This window comes from Anas platyrhynchos, chromosome 20 (assembly GCF_047663525.1).
Source record: "Anas platyrhynchos isolate ZD024472 breed Pekin duck chromosome 20, IASCAAS_PekinDuck_T2T, whole genome shotgun sequence".
NCBI classification, from domain to species: Eukaryota; Metazoa; Chordata; class Aves; order Anseriformes; family Anatidae; genus Anas; species Anas platyrhynchos.
Window position 1 is genome coordinate 1,830,360 of NC_092606.1, and position 18,736 is coordinate 1,849,095.

General features: G+C 46.2%; 1 protein-coding gene across 14 annotated transcripts in view; it reads left to right on the plus strand.

Moving 5' to 3' along the window:
• Nucleotides 1-18,736, plus strand: part of ACACA (acetyl-CoA carboxylase alpha) — a 125,995-nt gene that overhangs the window by 69,170 nt on the left and 38,089 nt on the right. For 13 of the 14 annotated variants that reach the window (XM_038165892.2, XM_038165891.2, XM_038165896.2 and 10 more), the window contains 9 exons: nt 351-392; nt 913-1,128; nt 1,650-1,805; nt 3,367-3,570; nt 5,534-5,689; nt 6,305-6,451; nt 16,986-17,255; nt 17,583-17,680; nt 18,412-18,532. In XM_038165892.2, the coding sequence (XP_038021820.1) occupies nt 351-392; nt 913-1,128; nt 1,650-1,805; nt 3,367-3,570; nt 5,534-5,689; nt 6,305-6,451; nt 16,986-17,255; nt 17,583-17,680; nt 18,412-18,532 (1,410 nt within the window). Of the gene's footprint in view, nt 1-350; nt 393-912; nt 1,129-1,649; nt 1,806-3,366; nt 3,571-5,533; nt 5,690-6,304; nt 6,452-9,748; nt 10,790-16,985; nt 17,256-17,582; nt 17,681-18,411; nt 18,533-18,736 lie in introns of those variants that run through there. The other variant, XM_072025939.1, reaches the window with a different exon arrangement.

Genomic DNA, 18,736 nt, shown 5'->3' on the forward strand with positions numbered 1-18,736 from the left:
AGGGTGCTAATACCATTGTGCATCTCCCAAACATTTCCACAATAACTGTAATAATCACAGAACTAGAAGTTTCCCACTACCGTGTCTGGTCAGTTCCATCTTACTGTCTGTTGGCAATTGAGAAGAATAATCAAAAGCCAGTCAGGTAGCATCTATTGTATTGGCAGTGAAGATGGGTCTAAACTACCTCTGCTGCCTTGTTGAGGGTAACTTGATTTTCCACCACTCGGTGATGTTGAAAAAGTAGCTTGGAACAACTTCTGTTATCTCCTCTGCTGTGGTGCTACTGCAGATCTGATCAAAGGGCTTGCTTTGGGGGGACTAACGTCATTATTTTTATTTTCAAACAGAGAGAATTTCCAAAGTTCTTCACGTTCCGTGCCCGGGATAAGGTAGGTTGGATATCCTAAAACTTTTCTCTAAGCATTCACTCTATCCTTCCCTCCCGTGGCTGTTCAGTGCCAGTCTAAGAGGGGGCTACGTCAGCCCAGCCTCACTGCGTGGTGTGGTATCATCTCCTTCCCACACACAGCAAGAGGTGTCGGTAACAATGAGGAGTCTCTGGTAATGTAGGATAAAAATTCACACATTGGGAAGCCTGACTTGAAGCTTCCGTTTTGTGGATTTTATTGGCAGTGTAACAAGGGAGGTTAAGAAGCTGGTTCAATACCAAAATTACTGCCTTCTGTGAAAAAGGAGTTCTTGGGAGAATGAGCTTGAGAATTTGCTGTCTTGCAGTTTGTGTTCTACTCCCAGCATTTCAACAATTTCTTTTGAATTTTTAGCCTTTTGGTTAAATATGAAATTTTATTATTGTTATTGTCTAGATTTCCCCATCCTCAGCATTCCACCTTGTTAACCCACCCTCCTCTTTTACATCCTTTCTTTCCTGTATGTGCTGGGGGCCTCCAGTTTGAAGAAGATAGGATCTACCGGCATCTGGAGCCAGCTCTGGCTTTCCAGCTGGAGCTGAACAGGATGCGAAACTTCGACCTCACTGCCATCCCATGTGCCAACCATAAGATGCACCTCTACCTGGGAGCAGCGAAAGTGGAAGTAGGAACAGAGGTGACAGACTACCGGTTCTTCGTGAGGGCTATCATAAGGCATTCCGACCTGGTTACCAAGGTGAGTTTTGTCACCCCATGCAATTTTTCTTTCCAAGACAGCCTATGAAACTCTGTAAATCGGTGCAGAAATCTGCCTGAAAACACATCGCATGCACAGAGCACTGCAGATGGGTGCCCTCTCTTTGCTCACGCTGGCTCTACAGGAGCATGTCTTCAGAGACCTGCTATTCCTGTGCCTCAGGGAGATATTTCTTTGGCCCAAGTGGGCAGTCAGCAATCCTTGCGTTTTGAGGCAGTAGTTGTTTCCTTGTGTTCCTCCTGCCCTACTGCAGTAAGAATTTGCCCTGCCCTGGTTCGTATTTATGCTGACCTGAGCAGGTCGGCTGGGTCTGTGCATCCAGGGGGTGGGAGAGAGACTGGCTCTGCGCCTGTCATTGCTCTGATTGAGGGTTGCACATCCTGCTGAAACTGATGTCGCCTATTTTCTCAGTCAGGTCCTTCTGCAGTTTTTTAAATGTTGTTTACTTGGGCTGTGTTTTTTGAGTAGAAAGTAAATTATTTGTTGACAATGTCTGGCAGGAAGCCTCCTTCGAGTATCTGCAAAATGAGGGAGAGCGATTGCTTTTGGAAGCCATGGATGAGCTGGAGGTGGCATTTAATAACACCAACGTGCGCACTGACTGCAATCACATCTTCTTAAATTTTGTGCCTACTGTCATCATGGACCCATCAAAGGTATGGCCTCTTCTCCAGCCCTGAAGTGTTTGTTCTTCTTGGGCTTAACTCACCGGAATGAAATGGCTGTTTGTTGTCTTCTTATGCTAGCCTCTGGGTAGAGCTAGTAGTTTATGTTACTACTGGAAAGAAACAGAGTAATGCCACGGGTTAACCTTGGGTCTGTTGGGATAGTTTTGCAAGCCTTTTAGGTAAAAAGAGCTTTTAATACCTGTAGTGTTTGCAAGAACTACTCCTGTGTTTTTTGTTTTTGTTTTTTTTTTTTCCTTTTTTAAATGTGATGGATTGAAATAGATACCTTAGGTGGATTTTTTTTTTTTTTTTTTAATAATGGAATTTAAATTAAATTTTAGAATGTTAAAAATGTATTTTTGTAGTTCAGCATTTAATTGTAGTACATACTGGTAACAAATACATTCCAGTGTATGATAGACTGAAGTCCATTTGCTGCTGAAAACATAAAGAAAGTGGAGTCACATAATTAATGGATGTCTCTAACTAAAAATAGTCTTGATGTTGAACTGCTAAACCAACTTTTTTTCAAAAGCAGAGAGAATAGCTTTCGTTTTAGCTAGTTAAGGCAAACAATTAGCTTATTTCAAGTGAGGAACCTCTTTAAAAGTGAAGAAGAAGGAAAGCTTTTCTACCAATCTACGAATGACTATTAAGTGTGAGATTTTAGAACTAGCAGTAATATTCCTATAAAAAGGAATTGTCCTTTGGACAATGTAGCTCACTTTCCTCTGTTTAAATTAAGAACCAGTTTATCAAAAATATTTTTTTTTGTGTTTGAAACTGTACTTATTTTTTCATAGCATTTTAAAAACTGCTCTGTCAGGGCATCCAGAGCCTTCAGTTCTCAGGCATTTCAGAGGAACCTGGGATATGCAGCCCCTGGAAGCCAGGAAGCCTGCAAATGTATACCGTGGCTTTTTCCTCAGCAGCTGTGGAAAAAGGACTTTTTTTGGAAAGAATGTTAAAAGCAGACTATAAATTGCCTTCTTTTAATATGCACTATTTGCCAACAGTAGTATATTATGAAGTTTAATAGAACACCAGAAGGCCAAGCTCCAAGTAGTAATTACTTTGTTGATTTAAAGCACAGTACCGCATGTGCCATGAAACATGATTATTGTGCGTATAAGTGCTACATAACTGTTTGTCAGGGATTTCACTTTCTGCATTTTGTAGTTCTTAGCTGTGAGCTATACTTGCAGGAAGAAAGGTCAATGAAGGGGAAGCAGTGGGCATGCTGTGCTTGGCTGGGGTATGAGGTGCCAGGAGGCAGAACGGATGGGAATCCAGTGCTGCCCCTGTACCTCGGTGGTCCCTGGAATTTGAGTTGAGCTCCTGTCTGTCTCAGGGGTTGTTAGGGTGAGAACGGACGGGCCACTGGGGTTCAGGAGCAGCCCGGGACACGTGCTGTGGCTTGGAGCTTTGATCTCCTTTGCTCTGGTGCCCCTCCTGTTGCTGTGTGCCCCGTGGAGCAGCAGGATGGAGGAGGGACAGAAGTGGTGGATGTGTCCTGAAAATGAGGGATGTTCTCCTTGTGTGTTTTAAGATTGAAGAATCTGTGCGGAGCATGGTGATGCGCTACGGGAGTCGCCTGTGGAAACTCCGCGTCCTCCAAGCCGAGCTGAAGATCAACATCAGGTTGACACCGACCGGGAAGGCAATTCCCATTCGTCTCTTCCTGACCAACGAGTCAGGCTACTACTTGGACATCAGTCTGTACAAAGAAGTGACGGACTCCAGGACAGCACAGGTGTGCTTCCATATGGCTCCATTGTTTCGGGAACAAAGTATTTGGGGGGGGGGGGGCATGGTGTACCTGAAAAAGCTCTTCTGTGATTTGCTGTGTTTCCAGGTAATATAAAATTGCCATTCAACTTTGCCATAGAAAGGAGAGTGTATCCTGAAGATAATCTTGCAAGAGGCATGTAGATGTGCAAAATGTACTAATTTTGTAAAAGTGCATGTCCTCTAATTGTTTTGCGTATACCTTGTGGTATTTGCATATCTGTTTTCCTCTGTGGCAGAGTGCTCAAAAAAGCAATAGAAAAGTAATCACTGTTGATGCTCATCGTGCAGGTCATAATCCAAAATATTATTTATTATATGTTTCCCTGAATAAGTAGAGAAAAACTGTGAACTTTATTCTAAATTCTGAAGGTATAGGAAATGACTTGGGTAGGATGCTATAAAACCGTTGAAGGTGCCTTTATGTCATTTCTATTAAGCATAATAGGCTCTTTTGTAACCGTTGTGGCTATTCAGGTCTTTGTGCTTTTCATGGCACAGGAATATTGTGGATAACTCAAATACTTGCATATGCTAAAACGCATGGACCATAGGATATGTGAAAAATATTTAAATACAGAAATGTTTACATCTCCCTCTCTAATAATCTCCCTGCCATGCAGTACTAGCAACAGAATAAATCACTTGGGCAGTGTTCATGTGGAAAGCAGAGTGCTGAGTCACCTTTTCTCCCCCTCTTCTCCATTTAAATTTTTCCAGCAAGCTGCCTGGCTGCACAGCCTGTCCAGTTCTGGAGATCCTAGAACAGATAGTGTCCGTATGCTTTGCTTCATTTCTGCTTTTGAGTGGAGATGAGGAAAGAAAAGGGCATTTTAATAATCTCTAGTAGCTGATCTTGACCCTCAAGTTCCATTAGTCACTTGTGAAGGTCACCTTTTCTCTTAAACTCTGCCTCTGATGAGCTCTCTGCTTTTTTAAGGGTAGAAGATTGTGCTTGTGTGTGTACAGCGTTTAGCAACTTTTCCAATATTTGATTTTTTGGGGGGGATATTAAACCAGTTCTATTTAAACATTCTACTGATAGGAATTACTTCAATTAACTGAAGTAAAAAAAAAAAAAAAAGACACCTTCAAGCTTTCTGAGCAACTTTGACAGATTTCCCCTTTATGACTGAGGTTTATTAGGAGCAGTTTTTATCTGTATATATTTTCCTGTTTTTTCCTGATCACCACTCTGTTAAAAACAAAACAAAAACACAAAAGAACCCCAGCAAACTAATCGTGTTGCCTCCATCAGACATGTTTCAATTAAGCAGCATTTGTACAGTGGTGTCCCAGTTAAGCAGTGCTCTTCGTGTTTATTTCTCAGTCGAAATAGATTTCCGTCTGAGTCCTGGCTGAGTGGAATATATAGTGCCATGAAGCATGGCAGCTGATAATTCATGTTGCTACTCTGGGAAAATCTTTTAAACTTATAATATCAAAACTTCAAGCCAAATGACATATGCAAGTCTTGACCTAGCTTCCATGATCAGTCAGTGGAGATACGGATGCAGTGCTGTTCGACTCCATAAATAACAGAGTTCTCCTCTCTGCTCCCAGCTATCACAATCCATCGGCACAGATATGGTGTCAGGGGAAATACTGGTGAATGTGAAGTCATCTAAGTCACAGGCTTGTTTCTGTGGGGATGTGGCTCTGCTCACTTTGCTTTCTGCTGTGATTCGGTAATAAGTCAGTGATGCTCAGATCCATGCCGTTATGGTCCAGCACTGTCTCCAAAGGGTAGTAATGCATGATGAAGCACGGCGTTTCAGGGTCTGTGAGCATTAACATATTATATTTGTAGAGAACAGAAACAAGCCTGATCAGTCTGGAATATCCAGATGATTTTTGTTAAAATACAGATGGGATAGGTCTAAGGAACCAGCGGGTTAAATCGTAACTGGTCGTGTTTTGTGCTGCAGATTATGTTCCAGGCCTATGGGGATAAACAGGGGCCACTTCATGGGATGCTGATCAATACCCCGTACGTGACCAAGGACCTGCTTCAGTCCAAGAGATTCCAAGCACAGTCTTTAGGGACATCCTACGTCTATGACATTCCTGAGATGTTTCGGCAGGTAAGTGCCCTTTGTTAAGGCCTCCTGGTTTGTGCTAAAGTTTTGTACCTGCAGAGTGCTTCTGTCTGTTGCCATCCTTGCTTGGCAGGGAAATGAGTGGCCTCGAATGGCTATCAGTGGTTCCCCAGGGTATGTGCAACCACGGATTGATTCTGCTTTGAAAAAAAAAACAGGATTCCTTATATGCTGTTGCTGTAGATCCATTCATTAATAAATCTAACAGCAGAAGTTGAAATGTAAACCGTCTTGCATTTCTTGTTTGTTCCTTTGTTTTACTACCCTGTTATCCAGCCTTTGTAGGAGGTTGGACAGTGCAGGAGTGATAGTGCCTTGGATAGGAGTCATACATTATTAAATGAGTTAATGAGTTTCAGAATTGATTGTGTATCTGATTTGCTGGGTCCTGTCCTGAATCACGTAATTTGAATTATGCTAATCTGGGTGAAACTGTGTTTCATAGTTTAAGTTCCAAAATAAGCGATGTCCACTGAATACTGCCAGTCAAACTGGGTGATGGGGGTGATGATTGTCATGAATACTAATTCACAGTAGATTGAATAATAAAAATGTTTGCAGATGATACTCTCAACAAAAATTTGTCTTTTCATCCTGTAGTCTTTGATTAAACTCTGGGATTCGATGAATGAACATGCATTCCTGCCAACACCACCGCTGCCGTCTGACATACTAACATACACCGAGTTGGTGTTGGATGATCAGGGCCAGCTCGTGCACATGAACAGGCTGCCAGGAGGAAATGAGGCAAGTTGCACTTTCTTTATGACTACTTTTCTTTCCATGTCCTGCAGTATATTGTGTCTTGGGCTGGGTTTGACAATTGTAATGAAAATTTACCAGGCCAGCCACAAAATCTATTCATTCGGTCTTTCATAGATGAAGTCTCACTCTTGAAAATGGGATTTTTGTTTCATTAAAAATTAATACCTTCCATACAATGGGTATTTTAAACTCTGTAGTAAATGATGATTCCATTTCAAACCTGTTCCTATGCTATTTTTTCCTTCATAATTAAAAAGTGCTCGTTCAGCTATTCCAGGTAACTGGGGTTTATATTTGAACAAAATATGTTTTACAAAACTAAATGGAAATGTTTTCATTTGCTTAAAAAATGAAAAACCAATTTTATGCTTTCCATTTGAATACTCACCTTGCAGTATTTGTGTAGCACACTAGCAAGGTGTGTGCAACATCCCCCTCTAGTGAATGATTTCCTTGGGACTTACAAGCTGCTAATGCTGTCAGAGTAATAGAGTTACTCCTTTGGCTCAAGCTGGACGAAGCTGTACTGTGGTCGTGGGCTTTTCCTGGTGTGTCTTTACATTAGCAAGGCAAAGATTGCAGCCTTAAAATGGCTGGAAAATAAAGAAAACTAGTAGAAGATATGTTTATTTTTTTTGTGTCCAGGCTAGGTGGGATTCCGTAAGTGAACGTTTCTACAGTAATCTAACTTGGAACAGTTCTAAGTGATGGAATTGTATTTATATAAGACTTGCAAAGTTCTATTCTTACATCAAAAACATCAAGTTTAGTGATGAGAGGAAACAGGGTTTTTTATTTATATTTACTATATTTCTCTTGTCAGGGGAAGGTTTTGAAAATAATGTTTTCAGATTGAACCTAATCAGTAAATGGTGACTATGGGAACACTACTTCCTTGTCTTTTGCTGGCCTATAGAAAAAATGTTTTAACTAGTATAATTATACATGAAATGAACGATTCCCTGCATTGTTAGTGAAAGCTGAGGCTGCGGCGCTGTGGAGGCTTATGCCATCATCTTTCTCTCTTTCTGTGCTCTCATTCAGCGTTTGAGTGGATGGTGGCTAGGGAAATAGCAAAGTCCCTCAGGGATGTAGCTCTGTTCTTGCTGAAATTACAAGCACAGAGCTGCCTGGGCATGAACATGTAGTGTTTACTCTGCCAGTATGAATACAAATAGTCTTATTATAAGAGATTCTGTACCCAAAGACCACCAAAAAAAAATTAGGAGTTTTTTTAACCCCTTGATAGACTTAGTTGTGTTCAATCCGGAAACAAATGACCTGTCCGTTGTGGTATGCGTGGTGTTGCTACCTTGGGCACGGGTGCAGGCCCTTCGCAGGCCCTTCTGTGGCGGGTAGGCCGAGGGGTTGAGTGACTGGAAAGTAAGACAAAAGATTGTAAAACACAACGTTTTTTGGTCTGCTGAAGATCGTTTCTCGTGGAGGTATATGGCAAATTGCAACCTGCCGTTGAATAACTTCCCAGAAACAAGGTGAGAGGCTGGCTGGGGGTGAAGTCCCAGCCCCGGGTTCTGTCACGGGGAAGCCCAGCAAGGTCGAACCGTCCCCCAGAGCCGCTAAAAGCTGCTCGTGCTCAGCTGTCAGCCTGGCCTGTCAGCACCTAGACGAGTTACTGTAGGACCATGTGCAGCTGGAATGAGGTTTGAGGCGTTAGTATTGAATTCTGTTACCAATAGCCACTGCACACAATAGCGCTCATTCACACATGAGAGTGGTCAATCTGAGGAAGAGGTTCCAGCAGCAGGCTGAAGGACAGGTGACATTCAAGGGGTGACGAGCTGCCGAACAGATTCATTCCTCCCTGCTGCACTTCCTTTATCAGGATGAGCCGACTCTAGGCTTTTATGGTTTAATTTCGTTTGGCTGAGGAAACAAATTTTCACAAACGTGCACTCGAGTTTCTCTTCCCCATGAAGATGGCTGCAGCGGTGGAGGAAGGGACAGGATGCTAGCTGAATGCAGGGCATGAGCCTGTCCTTTGTTAGGGCTGTAAGTGGATTCATTCTGCTTTTCTGTGATCAGTCTGCACGGCAGCAGGGCAGAGAAACACGGCATCTTATCCGCCAGGGAGCGAGGATCCTCGCAGTAATCCATCTGTGTGGCAGTAGCTGGAGGTGTTGCACAGGGAGAGGAGACATGCCGTGAGGAGCTGGAGAAACATTGTTGGTTCTGCACGTCTTCCATGCAATACAATGGTGAACCATTCTCAACACGTGGCACGTTTCGTTGGCTCTCTAAAATGAATTTGTTAGGGAGAAGTTTTGTCCTCAGGTAAATGTATTTGACTTGGAAATGCTAAAAGCCCCTACACACTGAGTACAGGGGAGGTGATTCCCAGGGAAGGATGGTTCCTACTGAGGGGAAGTTGAGGTGGCCAAGCTTTGCAGTGGCTTGCTTGGTGGCCTCAGTCCAAGTTTTCACTGCCTCAGCTTGGTCATACCCTAATACAACAGCAGTACTTTGGGGTGTTGTGAGGATAATTTAGACAAACATGTCTTAAGAGTCTTTGAATGTGTACTTGCTAAATAGGTGTTACTGTGTTACACAACGTTTGCTCCCCAACTTTTGGTTAGTAACATGTAATGATCAGTGCCAATGGAGCTTGTGGCCCAGAGCTCTCACCAGAGCAGGCCCCAGTGAGCTGCCAGGTGAGAGTCTCGTTAGGAACTTTCCAAGTAAATGTAATTTTTTTCGAGCAAAAGTTGCTGATTTTCTGAATCCAAAATCTTTTGAGAGGTACGTCGTGTATTTCTTACTAAAGAGGAAATTTCTGACTGTCATAAATAGAGCTGCTGCTTAGTGCATTCGGGCTCCTATTACTGTTCTGCGTGGTTTAGATCAGAGACTCAACCACATTCCCCCCACTCAGACTATTCCCCCGTGCAAGTGAGAGCCTTACCACTGCGGCATCAGCTGTGCTGAGGTAGGGCTTGTCTTTTCTGTTGGGGCTGTGCTACGCGGTCTGAACAATTACATTTTCTCTATGTGAAAAGGGGTCAAGGCACTCTTCCTCTTAAAGCATTCAGCTCAGCTGAGTGCCCTAATTGTTTTAGCTAGCTGGCGAAATTGAGAAGCCGGCATAAAATCCCAGAGATTTGTGGTCAGCGTGTTCAGCTGGATGTCAACAACTGGAGTTGCAATCCCTGCTCTAATGCGGCGCGCAGAGCGAGAGCTCGAAGCTGGGATCTCCCATCCTCGCGGAGTTTGCAAGCAGTGCTCTGGGCTAACCTGGCTGACGCTGTTTGTCTGTGTTTTCAGGAAAATCTGTGAAATGGGAAGTACCAAGAACTTTCACAATACAAGAGGTTTTTCTCCGCTTAGCTTGTGACCACTTCATGTAACCCACCACCTCATTTGGCAGTAATTATCTCTTTGCTAGTAGTCTCAACAAAGAAGCCAAGGACTTAATGGACCATGAAAATACAACTTGCTATTTATTCCTAGACAGTGCTTGCTCCTGAGCAGAGGATCCCGTGTCTTGTCACGGCCACGCGGGGGAGCTTGCAGTGCTGCTGGCCGGGCCGGCTGCCCTCGTAGCCCAGAAGACATCGCTAATGCGGGGCCTTTTTCCAGTCCCTTGCCCACGCAGCGCAGCCAGAGTTCTTGCTGAAACGCATCTGCTGTGTCTTTGGACTGCAGACAGAATCCTGGATGTTGCCTGGAGCTTTCTGCTAGATGGTGTTGGTTCTGGATCCTTCACACTAAGCTCATGAACTGTCTCCTGGTCTCTGGTTACCCTTTCTTGTGTGCCCCCTATTACTGATCTGGCTGCTTTGGCACCTCTGCTTACATGTGAGATTGTTCCAATGAGCTCTGCCTGCTACCATAAAGCATCAGTAAGCCAGCACACTTGACAAGACTGAATTCGCAGCCCTAAAAAGTTAAGAACAGTTTGTAAATAATTTTCAGAGCTGGTGGGTGTAGAAGAGAGCTGAAGGAGACAGTATTTTATCAGCAAAATCAAAGACCAGTCAATAGCTCCCTTGTAATGCTCTGGAGTGCATTACTGAATAAAGACTGTGGGACAATCGGGCCGTAATTTAATGCACGACTGTGAGCACGCCAAGAACTAAGCACCAGAGGATGCTCAGCCTGTCTCCAGACTAGGACAGACTTGGACCATTGAAATATGCAGACAAAACAAAATTGCATAAGATTACAAACAACTACATTTACTCTAAAATGCTTTTAAGGAGAGAGTTTTACGTTCACACCATTGCCTGGATGCTTATCTAGATTACGCCACAAGACCTCTATCATTCCTGCTTAACCCAAATAAATAAATGATCTGGAAGCCTTTCTGTTCAGTGGCACAATCTTCCATGATTCTGGCTAAGATCTTTGTTGTAGGGGTGTGTGACTGGGACTTTGTGCTCTGCTGTTGGGAGGGATGGGTTTGGAAGGATGCAGCACTGAGTCCTGTTGGCGGAGTGTGAGAGCAGCCACGGGCACCTTGGAGTGTCCTGCTCTGCCCTGCCTGTCTTCAACACCTCTGATGGTGCTGTGCAGCTACGTGGCTGTGCTAGAATAGGGAAAACTCGGAGAGGCTGAAATTGTGGGAATGCAGACAGGCACACAGCGCTAGATTTCAGGAGTGTGTAACTCATGTGGGATTTAAAACCCTGTCCCTTGCAGTAGTTCTGCTGCAGGCACAACCTGGAGCGTAGTGACCCCCTCCTCAAATGCCCCTTGAGGATGGCTTTGTGCAGAAGATGAAAACAGCTGAAATCTTAGTGTAAGAAGGCAATTCCCTCAGCCTGATGGAGAACCCAGTACGTTCCTGGTCATTCCTGAGCTGGGCGTTGATGTTTTCCTGTAGCCCTCGATGTGTTTTGGTGACGCTTTACGGTGATCCTTTGGCACCGGGACCGCACCATCCGCAGAGAAGACCCCAACAAATCTTCAAGGACGAGGAGAAAGCGAGCGCCTGCAGCAACACCCCGCGTTACCCTTCATCTCCAGCTCATGCAGTGTCCCTGCACAGCGTGCCGTTTTCCCTGTTGGCACTAGATGTCACAGTTTTTCCTTCTCAGTAGCGTGAGGTTCAGAAATGGTCCGCAGTCGGAGCCGTGAGCTGGAGCACCCGGTCCTGTGAGCGGGGAAGATCTGGGCTCTGGCCAGGTGAAGCTCGGGGTGGCGGTGGGCAGAGGGCAGCTCCCCGCGCTGCCCGCGGCTGCCAGGTGGAGCTAATGAATTTTACACAAGCAGAGTTTAATAGTTGAACCGCATGTTCTGCTTTGTCACCCCGTGTTCCCGCGTTTTACGCCAGGCACAGGGTGTTAAAGCATCAGCCGGGCTGCCTGCAGCAAGTGGATCAGGTAGGAAAGGCGGGGAGTGCGTGGTGGCAAAGCCAGTGGATCCCCAGGAAGGGAGATGGAAACCAACCATGCAGCTGCTTCCCCTATTCCCAGCCCACCACTGCTTTCCCCAGAAATTCCCGTCAAAATAGTTGTTTCTCTCTGTATTTCCCAGCCCTTTTCTCGATGAGTTTTGGGAGCAGTCCTGACCCGAAGGCTCCGGTGGCGGTGGGAATGGGTTTAAGCAGCAGGGACAGCTCTCCGTGCCGTGCAGCGAGTGGTGTCTCCTCCTCTCCAACGCTCGTGGTGTGATTTCAGACCGCGAATCCTCCTGGGGCAGAACCGTTTTAGCCCCTTTCAATGAGATGCTCGGGTGTCACAGGGAGACGTGGGGGTAGGGAGCAGAGCACGTTTTTGTTATTTTTGGTAAAGGAGGGAGTGTCTGGTGACAAGCGGAATACAACACAAATTAACAGAGGGTCCCCCAGCATCACTGAGAGCTGTTTTTTCCCCACTTCTGTGCCGAGATCATTTGATACAACCTTAAGAGTAGGAGGTGTGGGGGGAGGATGGGGCTGGTGGGGGGTTATTTCGAGTCCTGTTAGGATGGATGCGTGTCGTGTCGGTCCGTGGAGCCTCTGGTAGTGAGCAGGAGCTGTGGAGCTAGGCACGGGTACTCTGTGCTGCCTTGAGTTGTTGAGGGGTCGATATTCCTGCAGGTTGGTACCCTCAGTGTGCTGCTTCTCACACTGCTGTAGACACAGAAAAAGGACTGAGTTTTTGAAAAGCTCTGTGTATGTCGGAGCAATACTACAAGTCTGAGCTTTGAAAAGGCTTTTCGTAACAACTGGAGGTTGTGAGCCTCTGACACGCATCTCTGAGCTAGAATTTATAACTATTTAAAAGATACATTTCTAGAAGTTTATAAAAACGTAACCCAATTTTCTCGAAGTGTTCTGAAATCCTCAAATACCTGCAGTACCAGAGCACAGCTTTTGTATTTGGATGTAAATGTTTGAAGACCTGTGTGCAGAAAGCTCCTCATAAAGGTTTGCCATTGGTGTCTGTAACCCACAACTTCACGAGATGCAAACTATTTCAGCTCAAGTTGTCCAGCTTTACACCCTGCCTCAGGAGAAGTTATTTATTGCTTCATTTTGAGAATTTCATCAGAACTGCTCCTGTTTTGGTGCAGAAGCTGGCAGTGCTGCTCCCAATTAATTCTGAGGGCTTGGACAGGAACGTGAATTTGATGGGGAATTTGGTCGGGGTTCAACAAGATGCCCTTGGCTATCCCCAAGAGACGTGGTTCCAGCTTCAGACCTTGCAGCACACAAATGTATGCGGCAAAAACGAATTCTGCGGTCTTCGGTGGCTTTTTTGAGCTTTCCTTGTGGTGCTGTGCATACCCGTCCTCTGTCACTGATCCTCAGCCAGCCCTTTGCTGTCACACCATCCGAGAACCTCCCATGCAGGAGGAATTCCCGTCTCGTTCCTTTCCAGCAGCCTTTCAGAGCCAGCACCTCACAGCTGCATTTACCAAGTGGGCCCCCTCTCGAGCAAGGCACCAAGTCTGAAGGCCTCCAGCAGCCCGTCGTGCCCTCCTTGTTGAAAACAAAATTTTGCAGCTTTTGGGCACGTGTAAGTGCAGAGAGGCTTTCTTCCAGGCCTGAAATTCTGAAAAAGGCAACGTGTTGCTGTGCCCTGCCAGGGTCACGGTGTGGGTACACGGCAGCAGAAATGGGGTTTTGGGCATCTTCAGCTACAGAACTCCCACTGCTCACGGGCCAGGCCCTGCTGTTGTTGTGTTTCCTCTCTTGTTGTAATTTAGCACATCACACATAGTGGCACACAGCTGTACTTCCACTGTACGTGTGTTTCTAACAGGTAGAACACAGGGCACAGCTGGGGCAGAACAGCAAGACAGCGCTTTGTGCTCTTTAGGTTCAGCTGTCCAACTCCGAGGCTCTTCGAGACCCACGTCCAGCTCTCCAAATCTGGAGGTGAACAAATAAAACCAAGCATGGCATGAAGGACCTCGGCTCAAACATTTTCCTAGCTGTGAGAGAGGAAAAAAACCACACACCTGGCACGGCTCGAGCACAGATGCTGACACAGCCCGAGCTGTTCTGCTTTCCAGCAGGATTTTTGTCCCCAGGAGGTCCAGGTCCTGCAGGGACGAGGCTGGGGGGCTCCTGCTGCCTGCAGAGCAGCCCCATGGCCCCGGCCTCCCTTTGCTCAGCACCAATCCTGCTCTGCACAGGGAGCCTGCAGCCGGTCCCTTCCCCATTCCCCTCGCTGCCTGCTGTCACCAGCCCCGGCTGCCACTGGCAGTCAATTTGTAACTGCATCAGCGTGTGTATTACCGGTCACATCGATAGCGCAATTAATGTTCAAGTCAATTTTGGTGTTAATTTTAGGCCATGATTAGTGTTGACACTGTGTGTCAAACGAACGGCGTTTATGAGCGCCATGAAAACGAACCTTCGTTAATATCATGTTTTTACTGTCCCTTAATGGCTGCATTAAGGCAAAGAGCTGGTGGGAGAAGGTGTGTGTAAAATTATATATCTAAAACTTGGGCGTAATGTATGTGTGTCAGGCCGTCCTGCCTTGCCGGTGCTATTCAGGGAGCAAATGACATCTGAGCACTGAATCCTAATCACAGTTCGGGACATCAGAAATAATGATCACTTCTGATCGGGGGCTGTGAATAATTCATCCGCTTTGATTTCCACGTTCTGTCCAGTGATACTTTTCAAACCAAATGTGTTCCTACAGGAGAATAATGGGCCCACTTCTTATGGAAATACCGTGGCACAAATCATTTTGCCAACATAAAAACAGTTAAATAAGACGGGTCCTGCTTTTATTTTCTCCTCCCTCTCTTCTTCATTCCCGGGCGTGCTGGGAATCGAGCTGTGGCAGGAGGAGCACTTCCAAACTGTGCTGGCTCTTGAAAGCGCCTGGTTTGAAGCCCCCGCCGCTTACCCTCACCCTGTATTGTTCCCACCGCGCTCTTAGGTGATTAGCTCAGCCTGTCTAATTAACCCGGGAACTCTCCAGTTTTTGGCGTGCTGCCGTTAACTTAAGAATCTCGTATTATTTTGGTTTTTCTGCAATAGGAAGCTGTCCTTCGCTTCCCATAAATTTAAACAGAATCTAAACTGGTCGTACCAAAAACCCCCGAGTTGTGCCCTGTGGTTTTAGTGACCGGGTAAATGGCACAAAGCAAGCTCTGGACAAAAAGACACGCGGGTTAATCGAGTGATGGGCTTTGAGTTTTACTTTTCTGAAGCAGGCTGAGGTTGTTCTGTATTTATCAGTCATAAACTGTTTTCAGGAGTTAGCGGTTGCTGTGCCCTGGATGGGTAGTTTTTCTTAGTCTGCTAATGAGAATTAACAAAAAGGATTTTATTTATGAGGGGCCGCATAATCTCAGTCTAGGGAGCGATTGCAAAGCCTCCGCTATGATTTTTCTAAATCGGAAATGCTTTTAATTTGGCTGTTTTCTGTACTAATGTCAAAAATCACCGGGCTGGTGAAAGTGAAGAAAATCTCTTCCATCAGGACGGGCAGAGGCAGCGGTGGTGCCCACTTTGGGGTTTTAGTTATGGTACGACGGCAGATTAAAAATAAACCTGCGAAGCAGCGATGAGACGAGCTGCGGTAGGCGGCAGGGGCTAGGTGGGCACCCTCTGTCTCTCCGAGGCTAATCCTGAAACCTTTGACTTGGGAGCTGCAGACTTCCCTAACCTGCTGTGTCTAATTGCCAGCCTGCCCCTAGTTGAGAGTCAGGTCAGAGACACGACGTGCAGCCCCCAGCATCTCTCTTCCCGCAGCAGTTAGGTCGGAAGGACAAAGCTTCTGTTTCTTCTCCCTTTTTCACCTCTGGTCTTTCTTTTTCTGCTATGAAAGTCCAATAACAGAGGAGCAGAAGTCCAAGAAACCCCTCTGGCTATGTAAGGTTATTTGGGATGAATTGGGCTGCTCTCCCAGACTCTGGCCCAGTTGTCTGCATGCCCTTGGTCTCTGTACTCAGTAACTTCTGGTCTATGTGCCTGACCACAGCCACATCCAGTTGTTTTACAACATTAAAACTTTTCCCTTTAATTTTGCAATGATCCTGGAATTTCAGCAAGGCATCCTCTGACCTGTAGGGATTTATGCTCTGTGTCTCTCTCTCTTCCAAACACTGCAGTTGGGTGCTAGGATGTAAGGGTAAATCTGCAAATATTCAGAAGCAAACAAATGAATCCCATGGAAGTGAGACCAAGGAGAAGGGAAGCACCGTCTTGCTGCTCACCTCTCAGACGGGGAGGAGGAAGGGAGGGATCTGTCGGTAGCCGGCTGTGGTATTTTTGGATTGCTGCCTGCTTTACTTCCAATGACCCTTTGATTAATTCCCCCGTCTTTTTATTTTTTTTAATGAGCCTATTATGGCATATCTTATTGCAGATGCTGATTGGATCTCGACTGTGTATCGTGCCATTTTGATTTGGATTAAATGGCACATATCTATCTGCTGCTTCTCCCCGCTCCCCCTCCCGATTTAGTTCATCATGTGCAGAATTCAGAGGCCCCGCAATGAGAGCTTCAGCCCTCCTGATTGCAGAGGCTGTGCAATCGGCTTGAGGAATGTGTACTCAGAGCTTATGATCCTTGGGCGAGCGGGGACTGGGTGATGCATGTGGCTTTCAGGGGACGCTGCGATTTCCATCCCTTAATGGCTTCCAGGGTGGCCAGCTCCCCAGCACAGCGACACGCGGCCTCTCGGAGATGGAGACGGGGGTACAGATGCTGCTTGTCGCCATAAAATGGGCCAGAAGAGATGATCCGGTGGTTTTAAAGAGAAAAAAAAAAGAAAAATGCAGCTAAAAGCATTGCTTACCCTGGCTGGTTTGGGAAGAAACTGCTGCAGAATCTGGGAGGGAAAAGGGAAAGAGGCAAAGGAACGAAAGAAAGACAAATAAAGGGGGGTAGCTATGAAATAAAAGGGATATTAATAGTGCCCCTGAGGGGCTCGAGCCCTGCCAGCTGTGCTCTGCGCGGACAGCGTGTTGGAGCCGCTGGTAGCACAGCTCCCCAGGACAATTCAGAAACGCAGCGTCCATGAGGGACATGGCCCTCGTGTGAGTCCCTTCCACATCCTGAACGTACGTAATGACTTCTTGTTGTCCTCTGCTCCTTGATTGCAGATTGGGATGGTAGCTTGGAAAATGACCCTCAAGACCCCCGAGTATCCAGAAGGCCGCGATATCATTGTCATTGGCAATGACATTACCTACAGGATCGGTTCGTTCGGGCCCCAAGAAGACATGCTGTTCCTCAGGGCTTCGGAGCTTGCCCGAAGCCATGGCATACCCCGCATCTACGTGGCTGCCAACAGCGGAGCCAGGATCGGCTTGGCCGAGGAGATACGGCACATGTTCCACGTGGCGTGGGAAGACCCGGATGACCCATACAAAGTAAGGGGGCATGGGAGTAAGAGGATCAGCCCAGCACATAACCTTTCTTATACACAGCCTCTTTGAACAGAAGTGAGCTGCGTGCTTGCCGGGCTGTTAGCTCCAAAGTTGGTATGGGGTCTCTCAGGCAGCAGGGCTGGCATCCAGAATGAATTGGTGCTAAGTGTTGAAAGCAGCCCTGGCTTTCACTGACCTCAGCTGGAGCTCTGAGGTTGTCTGTATCACTCAATTTCTGTTCCCTTGAAACTCTCTTTTCGGGTGGGTTACTGGGGATTGGGAAGGGCCTACCATTGGGAATGAGATGAACAAGCTGTTTTTTCCCTACAGGGATACAAATACTTGTACCTGACGCCTCAGGACTACAAAAAAGTCAGTGCTCTGAACTCAGTTCACTGTGAACACGTGGAGGACAACGGAGAGTCCAGGTAGGCACAGACACTTCAGAATGAAAAGCTTTCTGCTCATCCTCGGGTGCATGAGAAGGTGATGCGTGTCCTGTCCTTGTCTTCAGCTGGAAAGCTGTGGCTCTGTGTTATCAGGACATGGAGCAGCAGAGTACAAAGTCGTGTCGTGCGCTGCCCTGCTGGCACTGTGCTGGGGTCCAAGCTGTCCCCAAGGATCCTGCAGTGGTAAAAGCTCTAACAGCAGGATGACGATTCCTGCCCAGGGACTTGCAGTCTGAATTTTGAAAACTACTTTTCTGGTAGACTCCAGAGTAAGGACAGAAGAATCCGTGAGTGAGGCCAAGGCCTCCATGCGTTCTGGAGGGGAAGAAAAAAAGTAAAGAAAAGAGATGCGTTGTAATCTCTTGTCCTATTTTTTTGTTCCTTTCGGCTACATTCTCTTCCTTTCCTGCCCTTTTTTCTATAATCAGACTGCTCCTCACGTCCTGTGGGAATGACAGAGTGCTTTTCATGGGATTCCTCTCCCCTGGCATTTGTTCTTCGCAGCGCTGCTCTGACTGCGCATACATCGGGCTGTTCGTGGTGCTCAGCGAGGCTGCAGAATGAGCTCGTGTACTGGTCCTGGATGGGTTTTATGCACATTATTCTTCTGAGCCTTAATGATATTTAGTCACTTTTCATTTTCGTTGTAGCAAACCGGTTCAGCAAATCACTGGACCTTGTGACTCAAAGGCTGTATGTGTCTCCCTCAGGTATAAGATAACAGATATTATCGGGAAGGAAGACGGACTTGGAATAGAGAACCTCAGAGGATCTGGCATGATTGCTGGAGAATCATCTTTAGCCTATGACAGTATTATCACCATCAACTTGGTAATCCCCCACTGCTTTCTGTTCTTCAAACTGTATCATCTATTTCAGCTAAAAATCCTGTAGTGCTATCCAGAGATACATCTGGGATCAGACTTTTGGTTGATGTAAATTGGCTCCTGTAGGCTTTGAGCAACACTATTTGCACCGTTACGAGGCTGGATCCATCTCAAACTAAATTTAGAGCTCTTTTAGAAACAGCCATTT